Source organism: Clarias gariepinus, chromosome 2 (genome assembly GCF_024256425.1).
Source record: "Clarias gariepinus isolate MV-2021 ecotype Netherlands chromosome 2, CGAR_prim_01v2, whole genome shotgun sequence".
NCBI classification, from domain to species: domain Eukaryota; kingdom Metazoa; phylum Chordata; class Actinopteri; order Siluriformes; family Clariidae; genus Clarias; species Clarias gariepinus.
The window spans coordinates 30,648,148-30,673,871 of record NC_071101.1 but is presented as its reverse complement, the minus strand read 5'-3'; the positions used below and the strand labels follow the sequence as shown (position 1 = coordinate 30,673,871).

Here is a 25,724-nt window from a genome sequence, read left to right as displayed (position 1 = left end):
TTGATAATCTTTTAAAAATTTAAAATCAATACCTCAGAGAATACATAATACCAGTATTTGGTTACTGGAGTGGCTTAAACATAAAATCTGGTGTATAAATACAGTACCAGTCAAATGTTTGGATACAAGTTTGGCTTGGTTTCCAAAAAATGTAATAACACATACTGTATGGCATTATTGTGTATTTTGGATGCCTTTAGCATTGTTTTGCAGTGTTTTTCAAAAAATCAGGAAAGCCAATGAAATTATAAAATGTGTCCAAATTTTTGACTGGTAGTGTAACAATTTGTAGTAAAAACACTAATACACTAATAGTGGTAGCTTAAAGATATGACATAATTTCTGGCTTTTTGAAGTGTTTCCCAGGAACAAAAAAAAAAAAAAAAACCTACAGCGGGATACAGTATAAAAATTTGAGGAATAATGGAGTTAATAGTAAGTAAGGATTATTTGAGTATCACCCACCAAGTACTTCAGCTGACTAAAGAGACTGAGAGAGAGAGACAGAGCTATATTAATAAATACATTGGGTAAAAATCCACTCTAAATCAAAGTTTGTAAATAATCATTTTTTCACTTGTTTAAAAGTTCGTAGATTCTGCAAAACGATCAACAAGCTCTTAGTGGCTCTCATATCAAGATGTCTTAACATATTCAGTGAGACATTAATGAAATAACAATTGAAACAAAGAGGCCCTATATCTTTTTAAATATTGTTCAGCTTCCTGCTTTATCACTGTCCTTCAGAGAACAAAGTGCTAAGGAGTGTCCTGCTCCACAACCAATCAGGAGACCTTTGACATTTTGAAGATCAGGAATTGGCTGAGGTTGGATGACATCACAAAGAGAACCGTCTCCACACATCCCATGCTCATTCCAACCCCAAGATAAAACTCGGTCCCCTAAAAGACAGATCACATAAAATAATGTCTGGCATGAAAATCAAAAGTGGTGAACTGTAGAGTTTTTCATTTAGCAAACAAATGATTATTTTTATTGGAAGCAGTTTGAAATGTTTTTACTTAGAGAGCTGGAGCAATTAATCAGTTCTTTATTTGCACTTCCAGAGAATATGGTTCCTTTGATGTATAGTTGAATAAAAACTAAGATTAAGTCTTCTTAAGCTAAACCAAGACTGGCCAGCTACATCTATTTACATGTTTTTATTTTTTTATGCCCTACTCATAATAATTGTGAAAGTTATATTTTTCATTCATTCTTCATGACAGAAAAATCATACAAAACTCTGCTCATGAGTAACCCATTAAAATGTCAAATCAGAAAGCAAAGAGCGGGGAAACATGAACTGCATATGCTGAAAGCTGGAGGTTTTAAAAAAAGAGAAAAGCACCACTTTATAACATCAAGCAAGACAAGCAGAAAGTAGCTGTTTCTGTTCATGCTTAAGGAAATTAATCCAATCTTTTTACTGAAAATGACTATATGTGTATTACTGAGTGTAGGGGAAAGAAAAACCATTGCTATTTCATTTGACTAAAAGAAAGTTTTTTTTTTCTATGCAGCTTAATTGGCAATCCTGCCAGTTATTTAGAAGTGCTCTATTCCTAATTGGCAAGTAGTTCCCTGCAAAGCAGACTGCACAGAGGAAAGGAGCAAACTTTATAGTACACTGTGGAATGGACCACAGCAATCGGCAATTCATTACTCTTTCTGTGATAACCCGATTGTGAAGACCTGACGATTTTATTCAGTTCATTTAATTTACTATGCTATTATGCTTTGAGAGATTTTGCCACAGTTATACTTCCATAATCTTGGGAAGTGTACTAGCTTTATACCTGAAATTTTCATTCTCCAAGGAAGACTTTTCCAAAAACAATTAAACAGCATTAGCAGTGTATGCCAGGTTACACCAAAAAAAGTGGTTATAATGCACTGAAGAATGTAATAACTACTAGCTAGCTAGCCCTAAAAATTAACATAATATTTATGAAATGAATAAAAAAAAAAGACATCATACTTAAAACTTATAAATTATGCAAAGCAGCTAATCATCACTAATACTCTGAGCACTCCAAGGGTCTGCTATTAATTTTTCAGTCATGTTAATCAACATTTTATGATTGCTAGTTGGCTTTAGAATTCAGGATCAAAACATGATTATGAAAGATCATATTGTGTATTAAATAGTGAGATATCTTTCCTATGTGAAAAACATCCCAGATCCTCTCATTATTTCCCAGTGAAGCTGTGCATCTGTACTGCATCTAATGACTTTTTTTCTCAGACTGCACCATGCACCAAAATCTGTTTATTATAAATAATAATTTACAGTAATCACACTGGTAATTAATTTCTTTGCTGCATGTTAATGAAATGTTAGTGGCTCTCCAGTTTCATTATATACAAAAACTGACCAAATTATGACCAAAAGCTCTTTAAAATGATAATACGTAAGCACATAGACATTTGCTGCTGATAACAGTCTGCAACTGGTGCTGAAAAGTCATATGATCCTTGAACCTGGTATCGAACAATAACATCATACAAATCTGGTAAAAGCCAGAAGGAGGAGGTAATTCACTGGGTCCATTCAGCAACTACACAATACATACAAGATCCTTAGCAACCGAGCACAGTAAACCTTTAACTGAATCACACAACCAGGTACTGCTTTGGTCACAATGAGATGTGATAAGCATGTAGCAAAATCAGTTGAGTAAATGCTTGTGAATAAGCTGAATCTGGTTTCTAGTACTCTAGCAAATTACTACAATCGTCCTCTTGTAATCAAACTGCCACTCATTTACACACTGAAGCGTACTGGACCCAGGGACCGTGAGTTCATCCATCTGGTGGGTGTGGTCAAGCCTGCACCACCATGGAAACACGTGCAGCGGCAACATGTGCCATGGTAACACTCTTACATAACTGCCTCATTGCCGTGGCAACCTGAAGTGAGCTTGCGTTTCTCAAGGGGAGACTAGTTTGCTCAGATTTCTCACTCTCAGTGTTTACCTCACACACCTCAAAGTGATGCATTCCAAAACATAAACCACACAACAACCTAGCATTTATTCATGCTTGTCGGTAAAAAAAAAAAAAAACGAGTGACAGACACATCTGCTAAGGGGTTTCTGTTCCAGTCATAAGGAACATACTGGTAAGTCTGAAAAGATCAGAAGCCCATTAGCTAAACTCTTTATTTACTAAATCTATTCACAAAGCAAAACTGAAGCACAATTCATTCAGAAACACGGCAGAATTTAGTCAGTGAAAGAAAGTGCACTGCTGCCATAGCAACAAATGTATAGCCCTAGCAACATAAGGCATAATATACTAATATTGAAAAAATAGAGCAAAAGCACGTTTCTGTCTCACACTGACACGAGAGTCAACCAGACCTTTTCAGTAGACTGGTTACTGAACTACTGTACTCAGTAATGAACACACACACATTCTGTGAGTAAAACCACCCTAAATCACTGACCCTTTCCCATCCATACAAAAACATGGAGCAACAGGAAAATCTTTAAAATATTTAAAAAATATCATTTTAAAATATGTTGCCATGGCATCAAAAAGCACAAGAAATGTTGTATTTAACTATGCAACCAACTTAGCAAACTATAAATCTTAGAGAAAACCCTAAAACCTGACATTTTAATTCAAAGTTCAGTTGCTAGAATATATTTTTTATTTTTTACAAACAATTGCTGGGTTCCCTACACAAAAAAGTTTACAGTCAGACAAGGACGTTTCCTACAAAACAAGAAACTGTTTAAACAATAGCACAAAAAAAATGACAAAAATATCATATGAATATTAAAATACATTTATGCTGTTACAAGATATATACAGTATATCAAGGTAGACGTTTTTTTTTTGCTGTTGGCGTTTACTTATATACAATTTGTCCAGTGATTCACTAAGCATCATGATTTTATAAATATCCCCATTAGATATTAAATTTTTTCTCAGATTTCATTACAATTTTAAAATAACTGCAGAAATAATGGTTTCAGTATGGCAATACATGAATTGCCACACCAAAGACACACGTGTTTTAAACTAGAATATGTAACACTTAGTATTCAATTCTATTTATTTATGGTAACAACAAGTAATGGCACAAATTAAACTGCTAAGGGGATGTTTGCCAATATTCCTTTAGCAGCTTAAAAGTTATTTAAAAAAATAACACATACTTAGCTTATTTACAAACCCTACATAAATTCCGGACCATGCACATATTATCGGTAGTAAAGTGCAGCTTTTTGTAATTGGATAATTGATTTAGATTTTTATGCAATTAATTGTGCGGCACTAGTGCATATACCTTCTAATATCAGCAAAAAATAGCCTGTACATTAAAGCCTACACCCACTTAAAATACTTCCTCAAAGCCTGTTTAAAAGGTATATTGATTCTACTACTGGGTACTTATCTATAGCTCTTTATGTATCCCTGGGGTAATGACAGGAAACCCAGACATTGACCTCTCCAAGTCTTCCAACTAAAAGCAGTTGTTAAGGGCCACAATACGCCATTAAGCAACATTTGGCAAGTGATCATAACTCATAATCACTAAAAAAACAAAAACATGAAAATTACAACAAGAGACTCCTACTTGAGAACTTGGGATGGTCTTCTCAGTTATGCATTTTTCTGAGTTTAGTAAATTACATATTACAGTTTAACCTTATTACAGCATAAACAAGAATTGATTTAAACTGAACAACTCTCACGTCATGAAGTAAATCAACGCAGTATCTCTTCACACCTCCATTACATCAGTGCTCTCAGTGCTACTATAATATATGTTAATGTATAGGATCAAAGAGGCTTTATTAAACTGAAACATACCAATAACTACTTAGTCATTCCATAGTTCAAGGAAGAAAGTGGTTATGTTTTTTTTTAGTATTAACATCATGTAACCACAAATCATGAGCATGTGCCGTAAGTGCACTCACCTACGATGGCAAGGTTGTGCTCCGAGCCACATGCAATCTGTAACGAGAAAAAATTAAAAGAAAAATTTAATAGATTCACGCCATAAATTCCCAACATCTGCATCACCTTTATTACAACCACAGCTTTCCTTATCATCCTGCTGCTCATTTTTTTGTTTAGGTACGCCAATTCAAGTCAAACGAAGACTTTTGATTGTGCACAAAAACAGAACACAGTCATGAAAGGAAAAACTTGATTTACAGTATTTCTCTATATAATCATTCACACTTGTATGGCCACCTTTTATACATTTGCACCATTCAAATGTTTAGACTCTTCACCGTACTGTGGTTAAAGTCTTCTGTAAATATCAATCGGTTTTAACCTTTGTTTACAAGAACGTACATCACAAGTACCAGTAAACCTTGAACTTGGGGAGGTTGCCCCACTCCCAGGACCTCAGCAGTCAGTAATGAAAATTTTACCCTGGTAGAATTCCTGGTATTCAACTCTTAAGGTTTAAACTTATTGTTTTAAACAAAGCAATTAAAAAGTCAAAAGTACACAGCTGAATTGCAGCATCTCAACAACAACAATAATTCAGATATAACAAACTAGACGGAATTCAGTGTAAAGTCGTTTTTTTATATGAAAACATTTACAGTTTAAAAAAAAAAAACTTTCCACACCCGATTCCTATGTTTTCATTTGTTACAGAATTAGATTCTTGTTCTTTTTTTTGTTATTTTTGATGAAACTCTATTGTAAACGTACAAGCTCCAGAAAAGATGTTTAAAAATGATTTTATTATTAACAGCTTAAAGAGCTAACCGAATACTGCATCTAAAACATCTGTAAAAATGTTTGCAAGTTTAAACCATTATTACAAATGTAGAGGAAGGCAGGAGAAGCTCTTTTTTGAAAACTGTCTATCTTTTTCACAGTAAAAATATGAGCTGATCATTAGTCAAGCATACAGTTTTAAAAGGCACAGAACCAAGAAAAAAAATAGCGGTGTGTGAGTGTACGAGAGAGAGAGAGAGAGAGAGAGAGAGAGAGAGAGATAACAATGCCTGTACAGTAGGCAGAACACCCAGTACATTAGTTATTTTCTTTTTGCACTATGTACAGTATTATCTCCATAACCTCTCAGGACCTAAGCCATACAGTAACTACAACCATTACCTTTAAGTATTGAATTATTCATAAACTTTTGTAAATAACGAGAATTATAAATTAAGAAGAATAGCAATATCTAAAATCGCCCTCAAAAAACTCAAAACCACCACCTCAATGCCTACTAGCTGTTTAACAGGTTTGAAATTACTAGAAATGTCTTTCTCATGTCAGTTACGACAAAAGGTTATTTGATTGCTTAAAGGTTATTAACATAATTCATATTTATAATTATATCATTTAAAGACAAACATTACAAATACATTAAACTGTATGATTGATACCTATGTTTTGATTTCAAAAGGCTTAACAATAGAAGGGCATAAGTGGACTCTATCGTGTTCAAATTTCAGTAAAATCTGACAAAGTAAAGTGTAAATACCCACTCTATCTAAAAGTAGGGCAATAATGCTGAGGATTTTATTAAACCCTGCAAAAAATGACTCATGGTTCAGCAAAGGGACTTTTTTTGGCAAACATATTTGCCAATTCACTCACTCTTTATAGCCGGTCTCAGTATTAGGCAAATACAACATCAGACAAAGAACAACATAATTTTTTTTTCACTGTTCCATTATTTATTTAACAAAATTAAAGCCAAAATAAAAAGAAGGAAAAAACGGCATGTGGGCAATACTAAGTACCCCCATGATTCTTGTAGATCTACCTTTAGAAGCAATAGCAAAAAGAAATTGTTTTCTTTATGACTTTATCAGTCTCTTACATCGTTTTGGTCCATTGGTTCAGTTCATTCGGGTATTTAAGCATTAGCTTATGCACAGCTCTCTTAAGGTATTTGCAGCATTTTAATTGGGTTGAGATCTAGACTTTGACTAGGCCATTCCAAAACCTTGATTCTTTTATGTTTCAGCCATTCTCCTATAGATTTACTGGTGTGCTTTAGATCTGTCTAGAAGTTTTATCTGTCGCACAGATGGCCCTTGCATTTTTCCCTAGAATACTCCGGTTTACAGAGAAATTCATGGTCAACTCAATGACTGCAAGGTGCCCAGGTACTGTGGCTGCAAAATAAGCCCAGATAATCTCCCCTCGACCATCATGCTTGACAGTGGGTATGAGTTGCTTCTGCTGAAACGCTTTTTGGTTTTCTGCAAAAATGGTACTAGGGCCAAAATACCCCACTTTGGTTTCATTTGTCTATGGGACACGGTTCAAGAAGCTTTGTGATTTGTTCAGATGCTGTTTTGCAAACCTTACTCCTGGTAACACTTTCAAATAAACTTTAATTGTGTTTTTCTAATTGTGCTGTCATGGACTGTAACATTTAACATGCTTAGTAAGGCCTGTATGTCTGTGATATAGCTCTTGGGTTTTTGTCTGAGCATTACACAGGCAACGAAACCCTTATTCTCCACAACGAATAGAGGTTGTTCGTCAAGGCAAATGAATTCCATAATTCTGAACGTGATGTCTTTTCACCTCGTACTATCCCTGCTGTATGGTTCACGTCGTTTAAATGCATCACTCACAGTCGGCTGGTTGAGGGATGGGGATGTTGTTGGCTTCGGCTGGTTTAGTTTCTCATAGTCGGCATATTCAGTTGTATGGCGTATCATAAGATGCCTAAACATGTTAGTGGTGTTAAAATGCCGTTGCTTGCTTCCACCTTGAGGGATTTCATCACGACATACATTGCAAACGACTAATTTTACGTCTTTATCGGACACTTTGAAAAACTTTTAGACGGGAGAACTCATGTTGCCATGTTGTTTACCTGTGCGCCGTGCATGCACGTGTCAAAAAGTGACGCGAGTAATTTCCGTTAAGTGGTCAGCTTTTTAGATCGGTGCCTTAGGGGTTCGCTGATCAAGCTATTTTTAGCCAATATCAGCTGATCATGATCGGTGGCCAATCAATCGGAACATTACTACTTTCCACTTGTTATTAATCTTTCTTACTGTAGATTTCCAAACAATTTGGAGTTCAATGTTCTCACGAACATTGAATTCCAAATTGTTTGGAAATGATGTGTTTGGAGATTGGTGTGCAGCAACAGTTGCTTCTCTAAGACCATTGCTTACGTCCTTCCTTCTTTGCATTGAGTTAACACACATTTGAATGCACCAAATCAGCACACTGCCAGATCTGCTTTTTGAGGTTTGCAGATGTGCTGATGATCAATTAATCAAGGACTGATGATTATTAGCACCTACCTACAACTTACCCTGTTAAATCCTGAGGAAGCAGTAAGTGGATACTTAGTATTGGCCAGATGATTATTTTTTCCTTTTTGGCTTCATTTTTGTTAAATAAATAATAGAAAGGTGCAAAGTTATATGTTGTTGTATTTGCCTAATACTGAGCCCCACTATGATTAGTATTTTACTGTATAATAATTGTAAACTGTATGTACAGTCATAGTACATTTTATGCCTTTTTAATAGACAATAATCCAAATTAAACACACTTATCAAATTTGAAATGTATTACAAGTAAAAAAATTAATTACTCGAATGGAAATTCTTTAAATTATTAAAATTATAGATTAAAATCTATATTAAAAAGTCCAACGTTAACTTAGATAATTAAGTTAATTTCCATTTAATTAAAGTATGAAAATAAAAGTACAAGAAAGAAACACAAATATGAAGAAACATCTGTGCTGATTCTCTGATTTTCTTAACAATACATTAATGAATCATATAATTAAAGAATGATTAAATAAGGCTTAAACCTCTTAAGAATTTAAGTTGTTATGATACATACTGGCTAGATAAACACAAAGGGTCCCATGCACAATGTTTTTGTAAGAGTTCTTTAAACCTAAGCACTTTTGCCAGTAAAAGCTGGCCAGAAATATCATCACAGTGTGAATCTAGGTCTTCTCTCAGCAGGTCAGCCCTGAAGATATCACCCACCTGGCTATTTCTAGAGTTAGGAGGTAGCTCAATTGGGTTAAGAGTACTATGTTTAGCACATTGTGTAGTATAGTATGTGTGTGTGACAGGTTAGGAAGTTAAGACATTTTCTTAAGTTTGGTTCGCTCCAAAACTGAACATGTGCATTCTGCAGCACAGGAAGCATTATAGACAGCATTTTTTCTATAATTTTGACAGCTGGGATAACAGTAGTTTTTTAAAACTTTTTGGATAAATGAACTTTTTTGAGCAGTGAAGCAGGTTTGTATAATATACACTCAACAAAAATATAAACGCAACACCTTTGTTTCTGCTCCGATTTTTCATGAGATGGACTTAAAGATCTAAAATTCATTCCAGATACACAATATTACCATTTCTCTCAAACAATGTTCACAAATCAGTCTAAATGTGTGATAGTGAGCACTTCTGCTTTGCTGAGATAATCCATCCCACCTCACAGGTGTGCCACATCAAGATGCTGATCTGACATCATGAGTAGTGCACAGGTGTACCTTATACTGCCCACAATAAAAGGCCAGTGTAGTACTGTGCAAAGGTCATGAGACACGCCTCAATTCTTCATATTCAATTAAAGAATGTTTTACTGTGGCAGGCTGCTAAGTGCCCCAAAAAATTTGTTATTTACTTAACTTCAGCAGCAACCTTGTTTCCCCTCTCGTCTGTTCCAAGCACTCAACATTCAGCATTACCAGTGTACTAATCAGGACCTGATCATGTTATCATCTGCACCTGTCCTTCACTGGTTTATGCCTTAGGTTAGGTGGTCTTTATTCTTGAATGATCCGTTGGTCACCGTGTGTCTTAACAAACAAAATTCTTTGAAACTGGTCAGGTACAGGGACTGGACTGAAAATGAGAGCCAAAATCTTACCAAAAATGAGAGCCAAAAAGTCCTTCAGAAAACCTGGAGAACTATTCCTGTTAACATCCCTGTTAGTCCTGTTTCCTACTTAAACTGTAAAATATTAAGGGTTAAACACATTGCCAAACTTTGTTATCTTCTGAGGTCATTGTGAGTGTTGTCATAAGCTGCATCCTGGCAGATTTTTTTTTCACTTATATTCAAAAGTATTTATTAATCCTGAAAATCCTGAGGCTTGGTACAACAAAAAGACCTTTTCTGTGTGGCCATATAAAAACCACATGTTAATGGGGTCAAGAAGAAAAAAAACTTGCTAGGGAGCATAAAGATGTGCATGGTCATTGGTTAAACTGGCCCTATTTCAAAGCAATGAGAAATAGAAGAGAAGCACAAGAAACAATGCACCCATCACACATAGTGGCCACTCTACAAGCCCCTGGTGGCAGTGTTATGATCTGAGGTTGCTTCAGTTGGTCAGATCTCAGCAACCAGTCAATGGAGTTTTTCTCCCCCTAGCGCACAGAAATATTCCAGGACTCCAATTGTAAAAAAGCGGTTCTGGGAGCATGAGAAATCATTTTCACACAAAGACTGGCTACCACATTGTGTGCTGTTAACAAAGCTAAAAGTGACTGAATTGAATGTGCGTCCTTTTTTTTGGCCAGGTGGTGTATCAAGTGTATTATAGTTCTCTCTGTGCACAAAACTGGTGATGTCACCGAGTAGTTCAAGCCTGTCTGGCTGAAGACTTGCACTAATTGGTTTAGTTAATGGATGGAACAAATACATGGCAGGTCTTTTACTTTCTGAAGCTGAGGCATCCATCTCCGCACAAAAATGGCTATAACTAGTGCATTATCAAATGAAGTGTGAAATTCTGTGGCAAAATTCTGTACATGATCTTCATGAAGCAATCAAGCAGGCATGGATTGAGCAAGTAACACCACAGTACTGCAGATGTCCTTTTGACTCTGTGCCCATTTTTAGTCTCCTTCTCCATCATGTCGATTTTCTTAAAGAATTTGCACATCTGCTATCAGACCTACTGGTTAACTCTGACAAAGTGTTCATAGTAGGAGACTTTAACATTCATGTAGATGATGCTAACGACACTTTAGCCCTCGCATTTATGGACTTACTAAATTCCTTTGGGGTTAAACAAAATATAAATGGATCAACTCACCGCTGTAATCATATGCTAGATTTAATTATATCTTATGGTATAGATGTCTCTAATATAGAGATTTTACCTCAAAGTGATGATATCACAGATCATCACCTCCTGATATATACTCTACCCGTAGAACAGATTAGCTGCGTCTCCCCACGTTATCGATTTGTTAGAAATATGAATCCGACTACTAAAGACAGATTCACGAGTAATCTGCCAGATCTATCCCAATTACTTATTAGACCCCTAAATGCAGACGATCTAGATGAAGTGACTAACACCATGGGTACTATTTTTACCAGTACATTAGACACTGTTGCTCCCATCAGATTAAAAAAAGTCAGAAATAAAACACTTGCTCCTTGTTACAATAGTCATACTCGCGCCCTAAAGAGAGCAACCAGTAACCTCGAGCAAAAATGGAGAAAAACTAAATTAGAAGTTTTTCGATTTGCGTTTAAAAACAGTATGTGCAGCTATAGACAGGCTCTAAAAACTGCTAGGACCGAGCATCTTAGCCAATTGATAGCAAGAAACCAAAACCAATCCCAAGTTCTTATTTAGTACAGTGGCTCGCCTAACAAAACCTAAGATGCCTACAGAGAGTACTCCACAACATTTTAGTAGTGAAGACTTTATGGACTTCTTTAATGAAAAAAATCGATAGCATAAGGAAGAAAATAACGGAAGTTCAACCTCTAATAGCATCTCTTTAAGAGAGCCACTTTTAAACATTATTAATTCTTCATTATATCTAGGTCATGTCCCTAAACCTTTCAAGTTGGCAGTTATTAAGCCGCTTCTTAAAAAATCTAATTTAGACGCGAATGAAATAACAAATTATAAACCGATTTCAAACCTCCCCTTTATATAAAAAATATTAGAAAAAGTAGTATCAGCTCAAATATGCACATTTTAGCAGGAAAACAACATCCTTGAAGAATTTCAGTCAGGTTTCAGGCCCCATCATAGTACAGGAACTGCACTAGTTAAGATTGCAAACGACTTGTTTTTAGCTTCGGACCAAGGCTGCATCTCAATACTAGTCTTGCTTGATCTTAGTGCTGCATTCGACACTATAGATCATAATATTCTCATAGATCGCTTACAAAATCACATAGGTATTTAGGGACAGGCATTAAAATGGTTTAGATCATACCTGTCTGATCGATACCATTTTGTAGATCTAAATGGAAAACTGTCTGGTGTAATGCCAGTGAAATATGGGGTTCCACAAGGGTCAGTTTTAGGACCTCTGCTGTTCTCAATATACATGCTTCCCTTGGGTAACATCATTAGAAGACATGGGATTAGTTTCCATTGTTATGCTGATGATACCCAATTATATATCTCAACAAAACCAGACGAAATACCTAAATTGTCTAGATTAACCGAGTGTGTCCAGGACATAAAAGATTGGATGACCAATAACTTTCTTTTACTAAACTCAGACAAGACAGAGATATTACTCATCGGCCCAAAAATCAGCACACAACAGCTTTCACAATTCAGCCTGCGTTTAGAAGGATGTACTGTTACTACTAGCTCAACAGTAAAAGACCTGGGCGTAATATTAGACAGTAACTTGTCCTTTGAAAATTATATAGGTAGGGGGTAGGGCTTTTTCATATTTAGCTCCAAAACTTTGGAATAGCCTTCCAGACAGTGTTCGGGGCTCAGACACAGTTTCCCAGTTTAAAAGTAGACTCAAGACGCATCTCTTTAATCTGGCATACGCGCAACTCATCCCTTAACTTCATACTTCAGTACATCTATCTTGAATGGCAACAACGCTAATTCTCTCCATCTGTTCTGTACTTTTCTACCCATCCCGAGGCATCTGGAGATTGTACCAGCTTCAGTAGACAAAGGCCAACCCTGCGAGGATCCTAAGGCATCCAGAGAAGGACCAGCTCCAGCTGAATTCTGCCTTATTATGGTTGGAGCTACACATCCTGCTCCTGTGCTCCCAGTGATCCAGATCCCATCTGCCCTCTGCACCTACTGACTCATCCCTACAGTATGTTGAACTGGACTTCATGTTAATTTAAAGAATTTCTGTTATATTGTACTGTACTTTCAGCTGCATAACACACATGGTGTTATATCATCTCTATCTGTTATCACCCAAATGAGGATGGGTTCCCTGTTAAGTCTGGTTCCTCTCAAGGTTTCTTCCTATTGCCATCTCAAGGAGTTTTTCCCTGCCACTGTCGCCGTCACCCTTGGCTTGCTCATCAGAGAAATTTCATTCATTCATCTCATTATTATCTAGACACATTTTTCTCACACATACACAATTTATTATATAAATTTTTTATTTATTTATTTTTTTTAAATGAATTTCTTTCATCTTTGTGAAGCTGCTTTGAGACAATGACCATTGTTAAAAGCGCTATATAAATAAAATTGAAATGAATTGAATTGAATTGAATTGAATAACCAGTTGATACTTCATTTCGCTACCTAAAATAATTATGCATGCCCTTTTGGACAGTTAATAAAAATCTATAGATGTGGATTTGTGATGATAAAAGCACCTGCTGAATTAAATCGCATAAACGTAGATGCAGAACTAAGCCACCCTAGATGGACTGAATTGTCTTTCCTTTGGCTGCCCTTGCTGGAGCGTTATGGATGAGTTTTTATATAAAGCTCTGGGCAAGGACCTTCAGACAGAATCCGGTGAGGACGACAACTTTACATTTCAGCTCTGCTCTCCCTCGCTGACGTTATATGCATCCTTAGGGCCTACTGTGTACTCCCCTATTCCTTCGCCTCTCACTTTCATTAAGAATAGCACACTTTGCAGCACGTTCTGCCCTTCCTTGTCCCCTTTCTCAACAGTACATACCGTACACAAAGATATCACGGAATAACAGGAACAATGTAGCATCAGCAGCTTTCGGAGATTAGATATAATAAGTGATAAAACCAGACACTTGCAGAAAAAAAAGATGTATTTTTAGGACAGCTGTCTAAATCTCAACAGAAGATAGGAATGTTGAACTATAGAGACAGGATAGGGGCAGAACCCTCTCTGAAATCTCCACAGGAAATAAATGCACCATGGCACATATCATGCCAGTCGGCAACTTACATTGTGTTGCTTCTTTTCCTTTCTCTCTCTTACACACACCCACAACCAAACATACAGTACATCATTTACCCTCAAATAAAGCTTCAGTTCATATGTTTTAAGAAAGGTATAGTTTAAATAAATTATGCTTTCTACAATTTGCAGCATGGCACACGTCAGGCCAGTCAGTAACTTACATTGTTCTGCTTCTTTGCCTTAGGGTGCACTGGCCTTTTCTCTCTCTCTCTCTCTCTCTCTCTATATATATATATATATATATATATATAAAAACAATCATTTTGAGAAGTGAGACGCAAACTTTAACACAGAATGGTTCTCACACACACGCACACACACACACACACCTCTAAATCTTCAAGGTTAGTTGTGACCTTCAATGACTGCGAATGCTCTGTCTCTGGGCAGGATGCAAGAAACTATGGAAATATTCACAGTGATGTCTCCACCTTCTGGTTCTGCTTACACACTACATTGTACAAAACCATTGGCATTTAGCCAGAGAATGGCTAAATGCCAATGATTTTAATATGCCTAAAAGCTGTTAAAAGAGTGTTTAAATAAGATAAAATGTCCCTTTTACATCAGCAAGAAGTTCATACCTGAGTGGCTCCATGAAGTGTCCTGACCTCTGAAGGAAGACATAGTTCTGTACCGTCACTGACTCTTAGTTGTCTCCCAAGCTGTCCATAACTGGCTTTTCCCCATGTAAGGACTCTCCCACTCTCTAAAGGTTACAGATATTCACACTATGATGACTGTACAAGCCATTTTTAAATATTCACTGTTTTCACTTCAATAATAATAATAATAATAATAATAATTATAATTATAATAATAGGACACTGAAGGACATATATAACAGGATATATAATAGGACACTAAATAAAGCAGTCTTTATTTCTAACAATTTTATTTTATTTTATCTCTGCAGAGAGTCTCTTTAATATAAGAAGGAAAAACAAAAACACATTAACATAATTATATTATATGTGATGTTGCAACGCAGCACAAACAGAACTAATGACTACAGGATGTCCTATAAACCTTCTACCATATTCTACACACTGAAATGGTGTTTTGTGTTTCTGATAGGTAGTTTATTTAACCTAAGACGAGAAATCAATGACATGAATATTGAAATAATATACTCTCAGCAACTGTGATTCCTAAATTGGAATTCATACCTGTTTGGGCGATTAGGTGTGTCCAGCCACTGTGTATAGCTGAAACGCTTTCTCTGTTTAACAGTGAGCGGTCTAGAGCTGTAGGAAGAGGTAGGAATTTCTCTTTTCTACACAACTGGCCGTGTTTATTACTCCCCCATAGAAACACCTCACCTGGCACTAGACAAACAACAATACATTTGACTTTAATACGACATAAGTGTTACCTGTTATAACAACAAAAGGCTAGAGAATACTCTGGCTGGTTATACACCGATCAGCCATAACATTAAAACACAAAACATTAAGCCAAGTATTGTGTAGGATCACCTTGTATTGCCCGGGCAGTTCTGGCCCCTCAGGCATGAGTCCACAAGACCAATAAAAGGTGTGCCGTGGTGTCTGGCACTGGAAGGTATTATTTGGGTGCTTTGGGTTGCCAGGTGGGGAGTTCGTAGATCAGTCCCCTTATATTCGGCACATTCCATGGATGCTTGGTTCTTCTGAGATCTAGGGAATTTAAGTGCACTGGGTGTTATATACCAGTTTACTGGTATATAATTGATAACGAATGTTATTTAAGTCACCTTGTGTTAGTGTTTTTGTTCTGACTGATCGGTGTGTTATTGCTGTGAATATTACTGCTGCAATTAGACTAGAGATCTCAGTAAGATTATAAGACTAGTGTATAGTCAGGCTTATGGATAAAATATTTTAAAATAAGTTTTTGCCTTTATATCTACGGTATGGACTGGTTTAAAGGCATTTTATGATCATTTAATGACCTCACCTGTCAAACAGGCACAGTGCGCAGAGCCTGCAGTTACACTCTTAGCAGGTATCTGACCCATCCCTGAAGGCATACAAACAAGGATTCAATAAGTTTAAGAATTAATACTTCATGCAAAATCACCAGAAGTCCACCATAAAGTTTACCTGTGACCAGGCATGGCTCTTTGGCGCTGAAGTGGGCTGGGACAGGCTGAGGATTTAGTGCTCTTTTCGCTTGATTTAGCAGTCCTGTACCCCATTGATATACACAACCTGATCCTGCACATAAACCCATACATAGAGACAGTCTAATGTTAAAGAAGCAAGAAAAAGTAGAAATAAAATCAAACAAACCTACAGATCATCTATTTTATGTGTACCTGTTACTGCGAGTGCATGTCTAAGTCCTGCTGATACACTGATGACAGGGTCTCTGAAAGACTAAGAAGAAAAAGGAAATACACACAAGAGTCATTTTAACTAAGCCAGATTCCAAGTCTGGAATTACAGGGTCCGTTCATGTCTAAACTCAATTTGCAATTTCTCGTGAATGAAAGTATAAAACTGCTTCACATTTACAGAAGAATTCAAGCACAGTAAGGTAATGAGACTCTTAGCCGTTCACAATCCTGGCTGAGGTGACTCAGAGCCCACTGCAGTCATTCATGTAAACATTCATAATAGAGGTAGTTTTTACTTGCTCAAATCTGTCATATTATTCTGCACTATCAAAAGTCCAGTTTTGACTTGAACGCCTTGTACGAACACTAAAAATACATAGTAGTACTGTGCGAAAGTCTTGAGCTAACTCTCATTTCTTCATACTGTACTTTGCTTCAAATAAGTCAGACGTTTCTTGTATTGTTTAATGTGGTCTTGAGGATTAGTACTCCGGGCTTTCTAAAGGATGTTTTGGCTCTCATTTTTTTTAACTCCAGTCCCTGTACCTGACCAGATTCAAAGGAAAGTTTTTTGTTTGTTAAGCCATACGTTGACTTTTGAATCATTCAAGCATAAAACAACATCTAATTTAAGGAATGAAGCAGTGAGATACAGATGCAATGATGACAGATGATCAGGTGATTAGTACTGTATACTGTTGATGCTGAATGCTAAGTGGTTAAAACAGACGAGAGGAGAAATGAGGTTGCTGCTCAGTTTGTTACAAAAACAACCAATATTTATTATTATTATTATATATTTAGGCACTTCCCAGCCTGTCACAGTAAAAAAAAATCTTTTTATTTGATTATTTTACTACATAATTTTATTTTCTTAAATGTAATATAAAAAAATGAGGTTTGGCTCAATTCTTTTACATAGTAATTTACTGATATTTTTAGTGGCATGCATACTCCATAAAGAAAACTCACCGTGATTAGTAAAGGCTGTGCAGAGTATTGTGTCTGGAGATTGACACCCAGCTGATCAAAAGCATTGGAGCCACATGCCAAGACATGTCCATCATCTACAACAAAAAGCACAACTGTTACATTGAAATTCAATCTAATCATTTGTGAGAATTTGAGACAGAGATGTAAAGATCAAATACTGTTTTGATAAGGTGGATTGTATAAGATCATAATTACAGATGTGGTTTCTTTGTTGTATTATTATTTGTTTTAGGGGTATCAGTATCAGTTGATAGCCAGTACAGAAAGGAAGAAGGTAGTATTGATGATGCCCTAGTGGTAGCTTTGTTTTACACTGATCTTCCTTTCATGTGATTTACCATTAAATATTATATAAAAAATGCTATACTTATATAATTAATTAGACATGATAAGCACTTTAGAAATATTTAATGTCCACTACTTAATTTATAAGTTTATACATTAGTGTCAGCAAAGGAAAGGAGAAATTATATTTTTGTAATAATAATAATAATATAAAACATATCAGTTTTTGTCAACAAAGGTAAAATTCTGCACTATGCAAGATTATCATCACCATAAACATTATTTGTGTTCAGTGTCAGAAGTGTTCTTTAATTCTTATAGATTTTTTTTTAGCCATACGTGGTGACATTCCTGTCTAACGTTACCCTAGTTCAGTGGTTCTCAAAGTGAGGGGCGCGCCCGACTAGTGGGGAATACAGGCATGACAGGTGGGGCGCAATGAACGGGAGGGAATATAATAGGAAAGTATATAATAGTGGAAAATAATAGGAAAGTACCTATTCTAATTCATGCTTTTCTTTATTAACAATAACAAAAACAGACACTCGAAACTAAATAATGACACACAAAGAAATGGATCATTAATACGAGTAAATTAAAATAACATCAGAGAAAAAGTGGAACCATAGTGCGACATTAACGGTTTAACGTCGGCATGTTAATTCCAGAGGAACAATATATAAGGAAACATTCGGTATTATATATGTCATTTTATTTATTCCAATGTGTATGCTGATGTTTCTGTGTTTTTGTTAAACATTAATATTTTATCAGGCAGTACTAGTCTGGCATTTCTAGTTTCCAGTGTGGCAACAAAGTTGCTTTTTGATCCTTCATGCGCTGAACAGAAGGGAAGATCAATATCGTTCTACGCTTTTTGTTGGTGTGCGGCATTTTGCGATGATCCCTAAATCATTCGTTGCGCTGTAGAGAATAATGGTGTTTATGCTTTTAAACATGTATAATTTAAGGCGGATGTAGCTGAAAGACAATGTAGAGAGGAAATATATTTGGGTATCTTATTCACGGGTTTATTTACGCAGCTGTTGAATTCGGAGATGCGAATAAAAAAACTAACTTTACCGCCGTCACAAACAGGTGTTATCCGCTAAAGTGCCCCCCTGCCACGGATTGCCCAAACCCATCCCCCCCTCCCCCAACACATACACACGTAATCTCACGTTATCAATTATTATATTAGGACATTCAAAGGTGTATTATTATTAAATATATTATTACTATTATAATTAACCCTAGGCACGTGACAGCCGTCGAGACGATTAATACAAATCCCCCAAAATGATTATTTTATGGCACATTTATTTTGCAGGGGTTTGTCAATGTACAAACAACAAATTATTTATCACAAATTACACTAAATAAATATTGTTTGTGGTGAAAAATTATAGAAAACGATTTTTATTATAAAATAAGCAATATAAAAATATACATGTTGTATATGAAAAAATATATATAATTTATATATTTTCCCCTATACAAAATTTTTTATATTGCTCATTTTATAATTAAATTAGTTCGTTATAATTTGTAAACCGTAAACCTATGAATTTATGTTCTAATATATTATTTGAAAGAGATTATGTAGGGGAGGCAATCCGTGGCAGGGGGGGCATTTTAGAGCATAACACTGGGTCAGTAGAGTACTGTATGTAGTGAGCATAATAACGTCAATGGATACATTTGTTACATGGACCACAAAAAAGCAGGTGATTCAGCATCATCAGCCTAATCAACCAAAAAGCCTTTATGTTGCGCTTGGATTCATGGTGGTGATGGTGAGGGCAGAGGAGAGACCGGTGTGTGTTTTGTGTCTTAAACCGCTGGCAGCAGACAGCATGAGACCCAACAAAGTAGGAAGACACTTAGAGACAACACACCCCAGTCACGTTAATAAGCCACTCGACTTCTTTGAAAGAAAGCTCTTTTTTTTCAATTTGCACGTGTATTTTATCTGTTTTGAACTTGCCGTTATTTGATCTTATTGGTTTAGAAATTGATATTTCAATAAATAGTACACTTGGCCGTTTTCGTTATCATTTTGTTGACAAGTGGAGCTTGAAAATTCGCCCACCCCCTTAAGTGGGGAATGACAGAAAATGTTTGAGAACCACTGCCCTAGTTAAACATGGCTCAGTAGATTTTATTTCATATTACCAAAATCAAAACTTTCTCAAATTTATTTTGAAAGAAAGCAAGCAAGTGAGAAAGAAGGGAGGGGTGCCGGTCATGGTGGGGTCACTTCAAATCAGAGATTTTAAATCATTCAAAATTGATTTAATCAGTTTGTTCCTCTCACAATGTTTTTAAATTAAAAAAATCTAAAAACATAAAAACATAAATAAAAAACATCAGATAACTTATATTTCTGTAAATTGATGTGCATAGCTACTACACATAATACAAAAACTTTGGCAGGTTTGATAGTATAGTTTCATTTGAGCAAACATTACTAAACATTGTGGCAATGTTAAATAATGTAGTCCTGCAAGTAAAAGCGTTTAAATCCTGTGTTAAAGGTTTTCATCAACTTGTAAATTACATCACCTGTGAGTATGATGGTGAAATCCCAGCCACATGACACTTGCTGAACTGTCCTGCTGCCAGGCAACTGGCACAGCTGAAAGGTCATGACCTCTGATACATGGCCAAGTCCAAGCTGGCCTTTGTGATTTTGTCCACATACCAGCAGCTTCCCGGACTCTGCGGAAGAGCAAAACATTTATTGACATTTTTGCACCAAGAGCCCCTAAAAATATTAACTCAACACAATTGGTTATGTGTTAATCAACATGTTCAACAAACACCACCACTGACACATGCACAAACTCAAACTTATTTATAATAATAATAATACTAATACTAATAATACAATCGACTTCTGACATGTCAACATTTGCTGTAAGCATTTATGTAATCTAATAATCTGTTAAAGTTAATGATATTCATAACCCTGAGGATTTATATACAGTATTAGGATTTTTTCCTTATGACTAAATTACTTCTAAATCAGTAATTTTGACTAAATCAAAAGTCTCCTGACTAGTGGAAAAATAATTTATTTTTATCACAAAACTATAATTTTTATAAAGTTATACTTTTTTTTAAAAAGAATACCTCACCAGTTATGAGCGCTGAATGCCCCCCTCCGCCTGTGATGGCACGTAATGTTCTTGCTTCCTGTCCAAACTCTGCACACTGTGGCTTCACTTGATCTTCAGCATTCTTAAGCCCAAGCTGCCCAAAACTGTTAGCACCCTGACAGACAGCACAAGACCAAATTAGAACACTGAGCAAGTGTAAGACAGGTGATTATTCATTCCTTATTTCAATATGAGCTTCACAATCTCATATCAAAACTTGCCACTCTTAAATGATATGCACTACTCCTGAAGTCCAGGGTCTTTCCTGTCATAGCCAAATATATTTCCAAGTTGATAAATGCAGTTTTCTAATGCAGCAGTACATAGGGGTATTAAATATTAATATAATAGGGGTGAATTGTTATTTAGTGTGTTTGTGTTGATTTTAAGATCACTTTTGGAGCTATAATGGCTTGTTGTGGGGTTTGGGTAATTCCAAAGAGAACTGGAGAACTTGGGGGTCAAGTCGAGTCTTCAACTTTTTGGTATGGCTGATTGATGTACATACCAGTTCCCTGACATATGCTCCATATCTTATACATAGTGTATTTTTACATTATATTTGCCTGCTTTTTCTCATTACTATCTATGTACAGTACCAGTCAAAAGTTTGTACACAAGTTTGGATTTGTTTTCTTCATTCTAGAACAATACTGGAGACTTCAAAACTATGAAATAACACATATGGCATTAGGTTAATAAGTAAGTAACAACAACCATCAGTTGCTATTTGGACACCTGTCCAAGAAAAATTAGTTTTCAAGCTTTTATCACCACTAGTTGGACTATTGTAACGCCTTACTGTCTGGTTGTCCAACTATGGGCATAAACAAGCTCCAGTTAGTCCAAAATGTATTAGTCTTAACTAGAACAAGAAGATACGAGCACATCAACCTTATGTTATCCTTACTGTATTGGCTCCCAGGAAAAAATTGTGCATAGATTTTAAAATACTTTGTTTGACTTATAAAGCATCAAATGGTCTCGCTGCTAGTGCCTTATGATCCGCCACTTATGGTGCCCCGTTTCTGGATGGAAATCTCATCACACGGAGCCTTGTGTGGTCTGCTTGGGATCCGTGTTGTGAGTGGGGACCATTTGGCCTCGGGTGATGCAAACAGCTGTTCTCTGAGGACTAGATAGTTCAGGACTGGAATTTTCTACAGTCTACCCGAGCCTCAAAACTGGGCTCCATATTAACTTAATGACATCAACTGTTATATTGAATTTCCAGCTGCCTAACACACAGTATGACAGCAGATCAATTCCTGCTATCCACTAGTACCTGAATGAGGAAGGGTTCCCCAAACTCCCCTGAGTCTGGTTCCTCTCAAGGTTTTTTTTCTACTGGCATCTCAGGGAGTTTTTCTTTGCCACCATCGACCTCGGTTTGTATGAAATGTGAACACGTTTACATTTCATACAAACTTCCGTACATTTCTTTTGACTGTGTAAACCTGCTTTGCGACAATGACAATTGTTTAAACTGCTATACACATAAAATTGAATTGAATTGAAGAATAGTCCTCGCAAGAACAGTATTGGGATAATGAAACTGGCTCTTATCAAGACCATCCCAAGAAGCAAGACCAAAACTCACGTCTGCTGCAGAGGAGAAGTTAATTTAGAGATGCCAGCCTCAAAAATCACCAATTAACAGCACTTCGGATTAGAGTCATTACGAAGGCTTTACAGAGCATAAGTAGGAGACACATCTCACTATCAAATGTTCAAAGATTATTATTGTATATTTCGGATGCCTTTAGCATTGTTTTACAGTGTAGAAAAAAAAAAAACAGGCAAGACCATGAAATTAGAAGAAGGGTCCAAACTTTTGACTGTTAGTATGTGTGTATATATTGCCAGCATTTTAATTTGCAAGTGTCCCTAACATTTTTTGCTGGACAAACGTTTTTGAAACTTAACTTAAAAGCGCATACTAGCAGTCAGATTCCCGAGTTGCTACAGATGCCCCTGTACAGTGCATCTCAAAAAATTGCAATACCATGTAAAAGCTATTCTAATTATTATTATTATTATTATTATTCAAAAAGTGATGCTGATTTTCTTTTTTAGCAGGACTTAGCACCTGCAAACAGTGGCAAAAATACCTGTAACTGGTTTGGTGACCTACTTGCTACTACTAGCTGACCTGAACCCCACAAAGAGAGTTTGTGTGGTATAGTCAAGAGGAAAATGAGAAACACCCAACCTAACAATACACGAGCTAAATGCTACTATCAAACAGCCTGGCCTTCAATAACACTGTCAATGCACTGACACAGCACAACCGAGGACTGACTACATTAATGGACAGAATTTCTTTTTTATTTCTGTATTGTAAATGGACCGGGAGGTAGCATAGTGGTTAGAACTATGGCCTTGCACCTCCAATGAATGAATTAGTGTGTTGTAAATGCTCCCTTTGACGGATTTATTCAGATATTTTGAGAAACTGGAATTTTGATTTTCGTATAGGCTGTAATAATCAAAATTATACCAAACAAATGCTTTAAATCTTTTTAAAATTAACAAACATTTTCCACGATAATATTTTTTTTTTTTTTAGATTTCTGAAATTTCATTTTAAATACCCGTGACTACGTGTGTTACGCTTCACTGTCCCGTTCTTCACTTCCACTCATCACCCGGTGTGTGTGTGACGGGTTTTCACTCTTTGTAGCGATATGATATCCTTATAGTATAAAAATAATAATAATAATAAAATAAAACACTCCAGTTAGCGATTTGTCCTATCCATAGGGTGGGGTAATTCATGTCGTCACTGTAAACTGATTAACAGACTGTCTAAAACTTACCCATCTGTACAGTGTGTATTTTACCATGGACGTTTCCATTTGTTTTGGTGTGCGCATAATGATGACGTCACGAAGCTGCTGCGATGACTGTTCAGTTCTTGTGCTGTCTAAGAAATACGTATATTCTTTTTTTAACAAATTATATTGCTCAAATTATAATGAAAACTATGCAAGAAACATTATACAAAAAATCAAATCATTCACTCCAGTAATTTCAAATGAGTTTAAGGTGGTTTGTGAAAATGACCTTTCTTTAGACGAACTGACCAGTGCAATGCAGTCTATGAAGAAGGGTAAATCCCCAGGCACAGATGGCCTAACTCTCGAATTCTATGCATACTTCTGGGAATCTATAAAGAGGCCATTACTTAGAATGTACAATGAATGCATAATTAATGAGGAATTATGTACTACCATGAAACAAGGCCTTATTAACTTGATACCAAAACCAGGCAAAGACCTTCTCTCCCTTGACAACTGGAGGCCAATCACTCTACTAAATTTAGATTATAAAATTGTATCACTAGCTCTCACAAAAAGGTTAAAAACAGGCTTATCTGACATAATTAATGAAACTCAAACTGGTTTCATGCCTAAACGATATATAAGCTGTAATATCAGACTAATTTTGGATCTCATAGATTATTCAAATTATATTACCTCTGATGCAATCATTTTGTTCTTAGATTTTTACAAAGCATTTGATACCATCGAACACAAATTTTTATTTTCTACTCTAGAGTTATTTGGATTTGGTGAAAAATTTATAAAAATGGTTAAAATGATAAATAAGGACATTAACAGTTCAGTTCTCTTACGATTTGAAACTTCTAATAGATTCCCTATTAACAGAGGAGTCAGGCAGGGTTGTGGAATCTCCCCCTTTCTGTTCTTATTAGTTGTGGAACTACTTTCTTTGAATATTCGAAATAGTCCTGATATTAAAGGGTTGACCATTTTTGATCGTGAGATTAGAATTTCACAACTTGCGGACGACACAACCCTGTTTTTAGAAAACACAATCCAGATTGCAAAAGTTCTTAAAATTATTAACACCTTCTCAGAGGCTTCTGGTTTAAAATTAAATATTCCTAAATGTGAAATTCTTTGTTTATTTGATAACCTTGAAACATCCGTGAATAATATACCAATTAAAGATAACGTGAAATATCTCGGCATCTACATTTCCAAGAAAATCTCTCTTAGGCAAGAAATTAACTTTCTTCCTAAAATTAAAAATGCAAAACTAATATTTAACAATTGGCTTCAAAGAGATTTGTCTTTCCTTGGTAGAGTTCTTTTAATAAAGGCAGAAGGTCTGTCTCATTTTATATACCCATCTTTCTCATTATTTGTACATGATAACACTTGTAAACAAATTAATAATCTACTGTTTAATTTTTTTTGGAAAAACAAACATCAACATTTGAAGAAACATGTTCTTTGTGGTAAGAAAGCTGATGGAGGCTTTGATATGATTGATTTCTTTGACATAAATTACACTTTCAAGGTAAACTGGGTTAAAAAGTGTGTCAATGCACCCGATTCTATTTGGTACTTTATTCCACACAATATTTATAAAAAAGTGGGAGGTCTTAAATTTTTGTTATCGTGTAAATTCTCTCCATCTAAACTCCCCATAAAACTCTCTAAATTTCATGAACAGGCACTTTTGGCATGGAAACTTTGTTTTGTTCACAATTTCTCCCCGCATAAAGAGAAGCTATGGAACAATGAATGCATTTTATTAAAGAACAAGTCGATCTTTCTTAAGAATTGGCATGAAAAAGGTATTGATTATCTTTGTGACATGCTAGATCCTCAAGGGAAATTTCATTCCTATTCTGAATTTATGTTTAAATATAATTTCCCTGTTGTTCATAAGGAATTTCTTACAATTGTTAAAGCTATACCTAATAGTCTTGTTCACTTAATGAAATGTCATTTATCATTTCAAGTGATTGTAAAAAGAGAGCCAAATTTTTTGGTGAATGAGAAATGT

The 25,724-nt window shown here is 35.7% G+C and overlaps 1 protein-coding gene across 1 annotated transcript; it reads right to left on the bottom strand.

Moving 5' to 3' along the window:
- Nucleotides 1–348: 348 nt before the first annotated feature.
- sergef (secretion regulating guanine nucleotide exchange factor) lies at nt 349–23,764 on the bottom strand. The gene is made up of 11 exons (XM_053512404.1): nt 23,723–23,764; nt 20,883–21,018; nt 20,308–20,463; nt 17,437–17,531; nt 16,444–16,504; nt 16,229–16,342; nt 16,083–16,145; nt 15,314–15,472; nt 14,729–14,853; nt 4,938–4,974; nt 349–902 (listed from the first exon to the last, which is right to left on the bottom strand). Exons 1-11 carry the CDS (start codon nt 23,759–23,761, stop codon nt 718–720), a joined length of 1,170 nt encoding a protein of 389 aa, XP_053368379.1. The 5' UTR covers nt 23,762–23,764; the 3' UTR covers nt 349–717.
- Nucleotides 23,765–25,724: the final 1,960 nt, after the last annotated feature.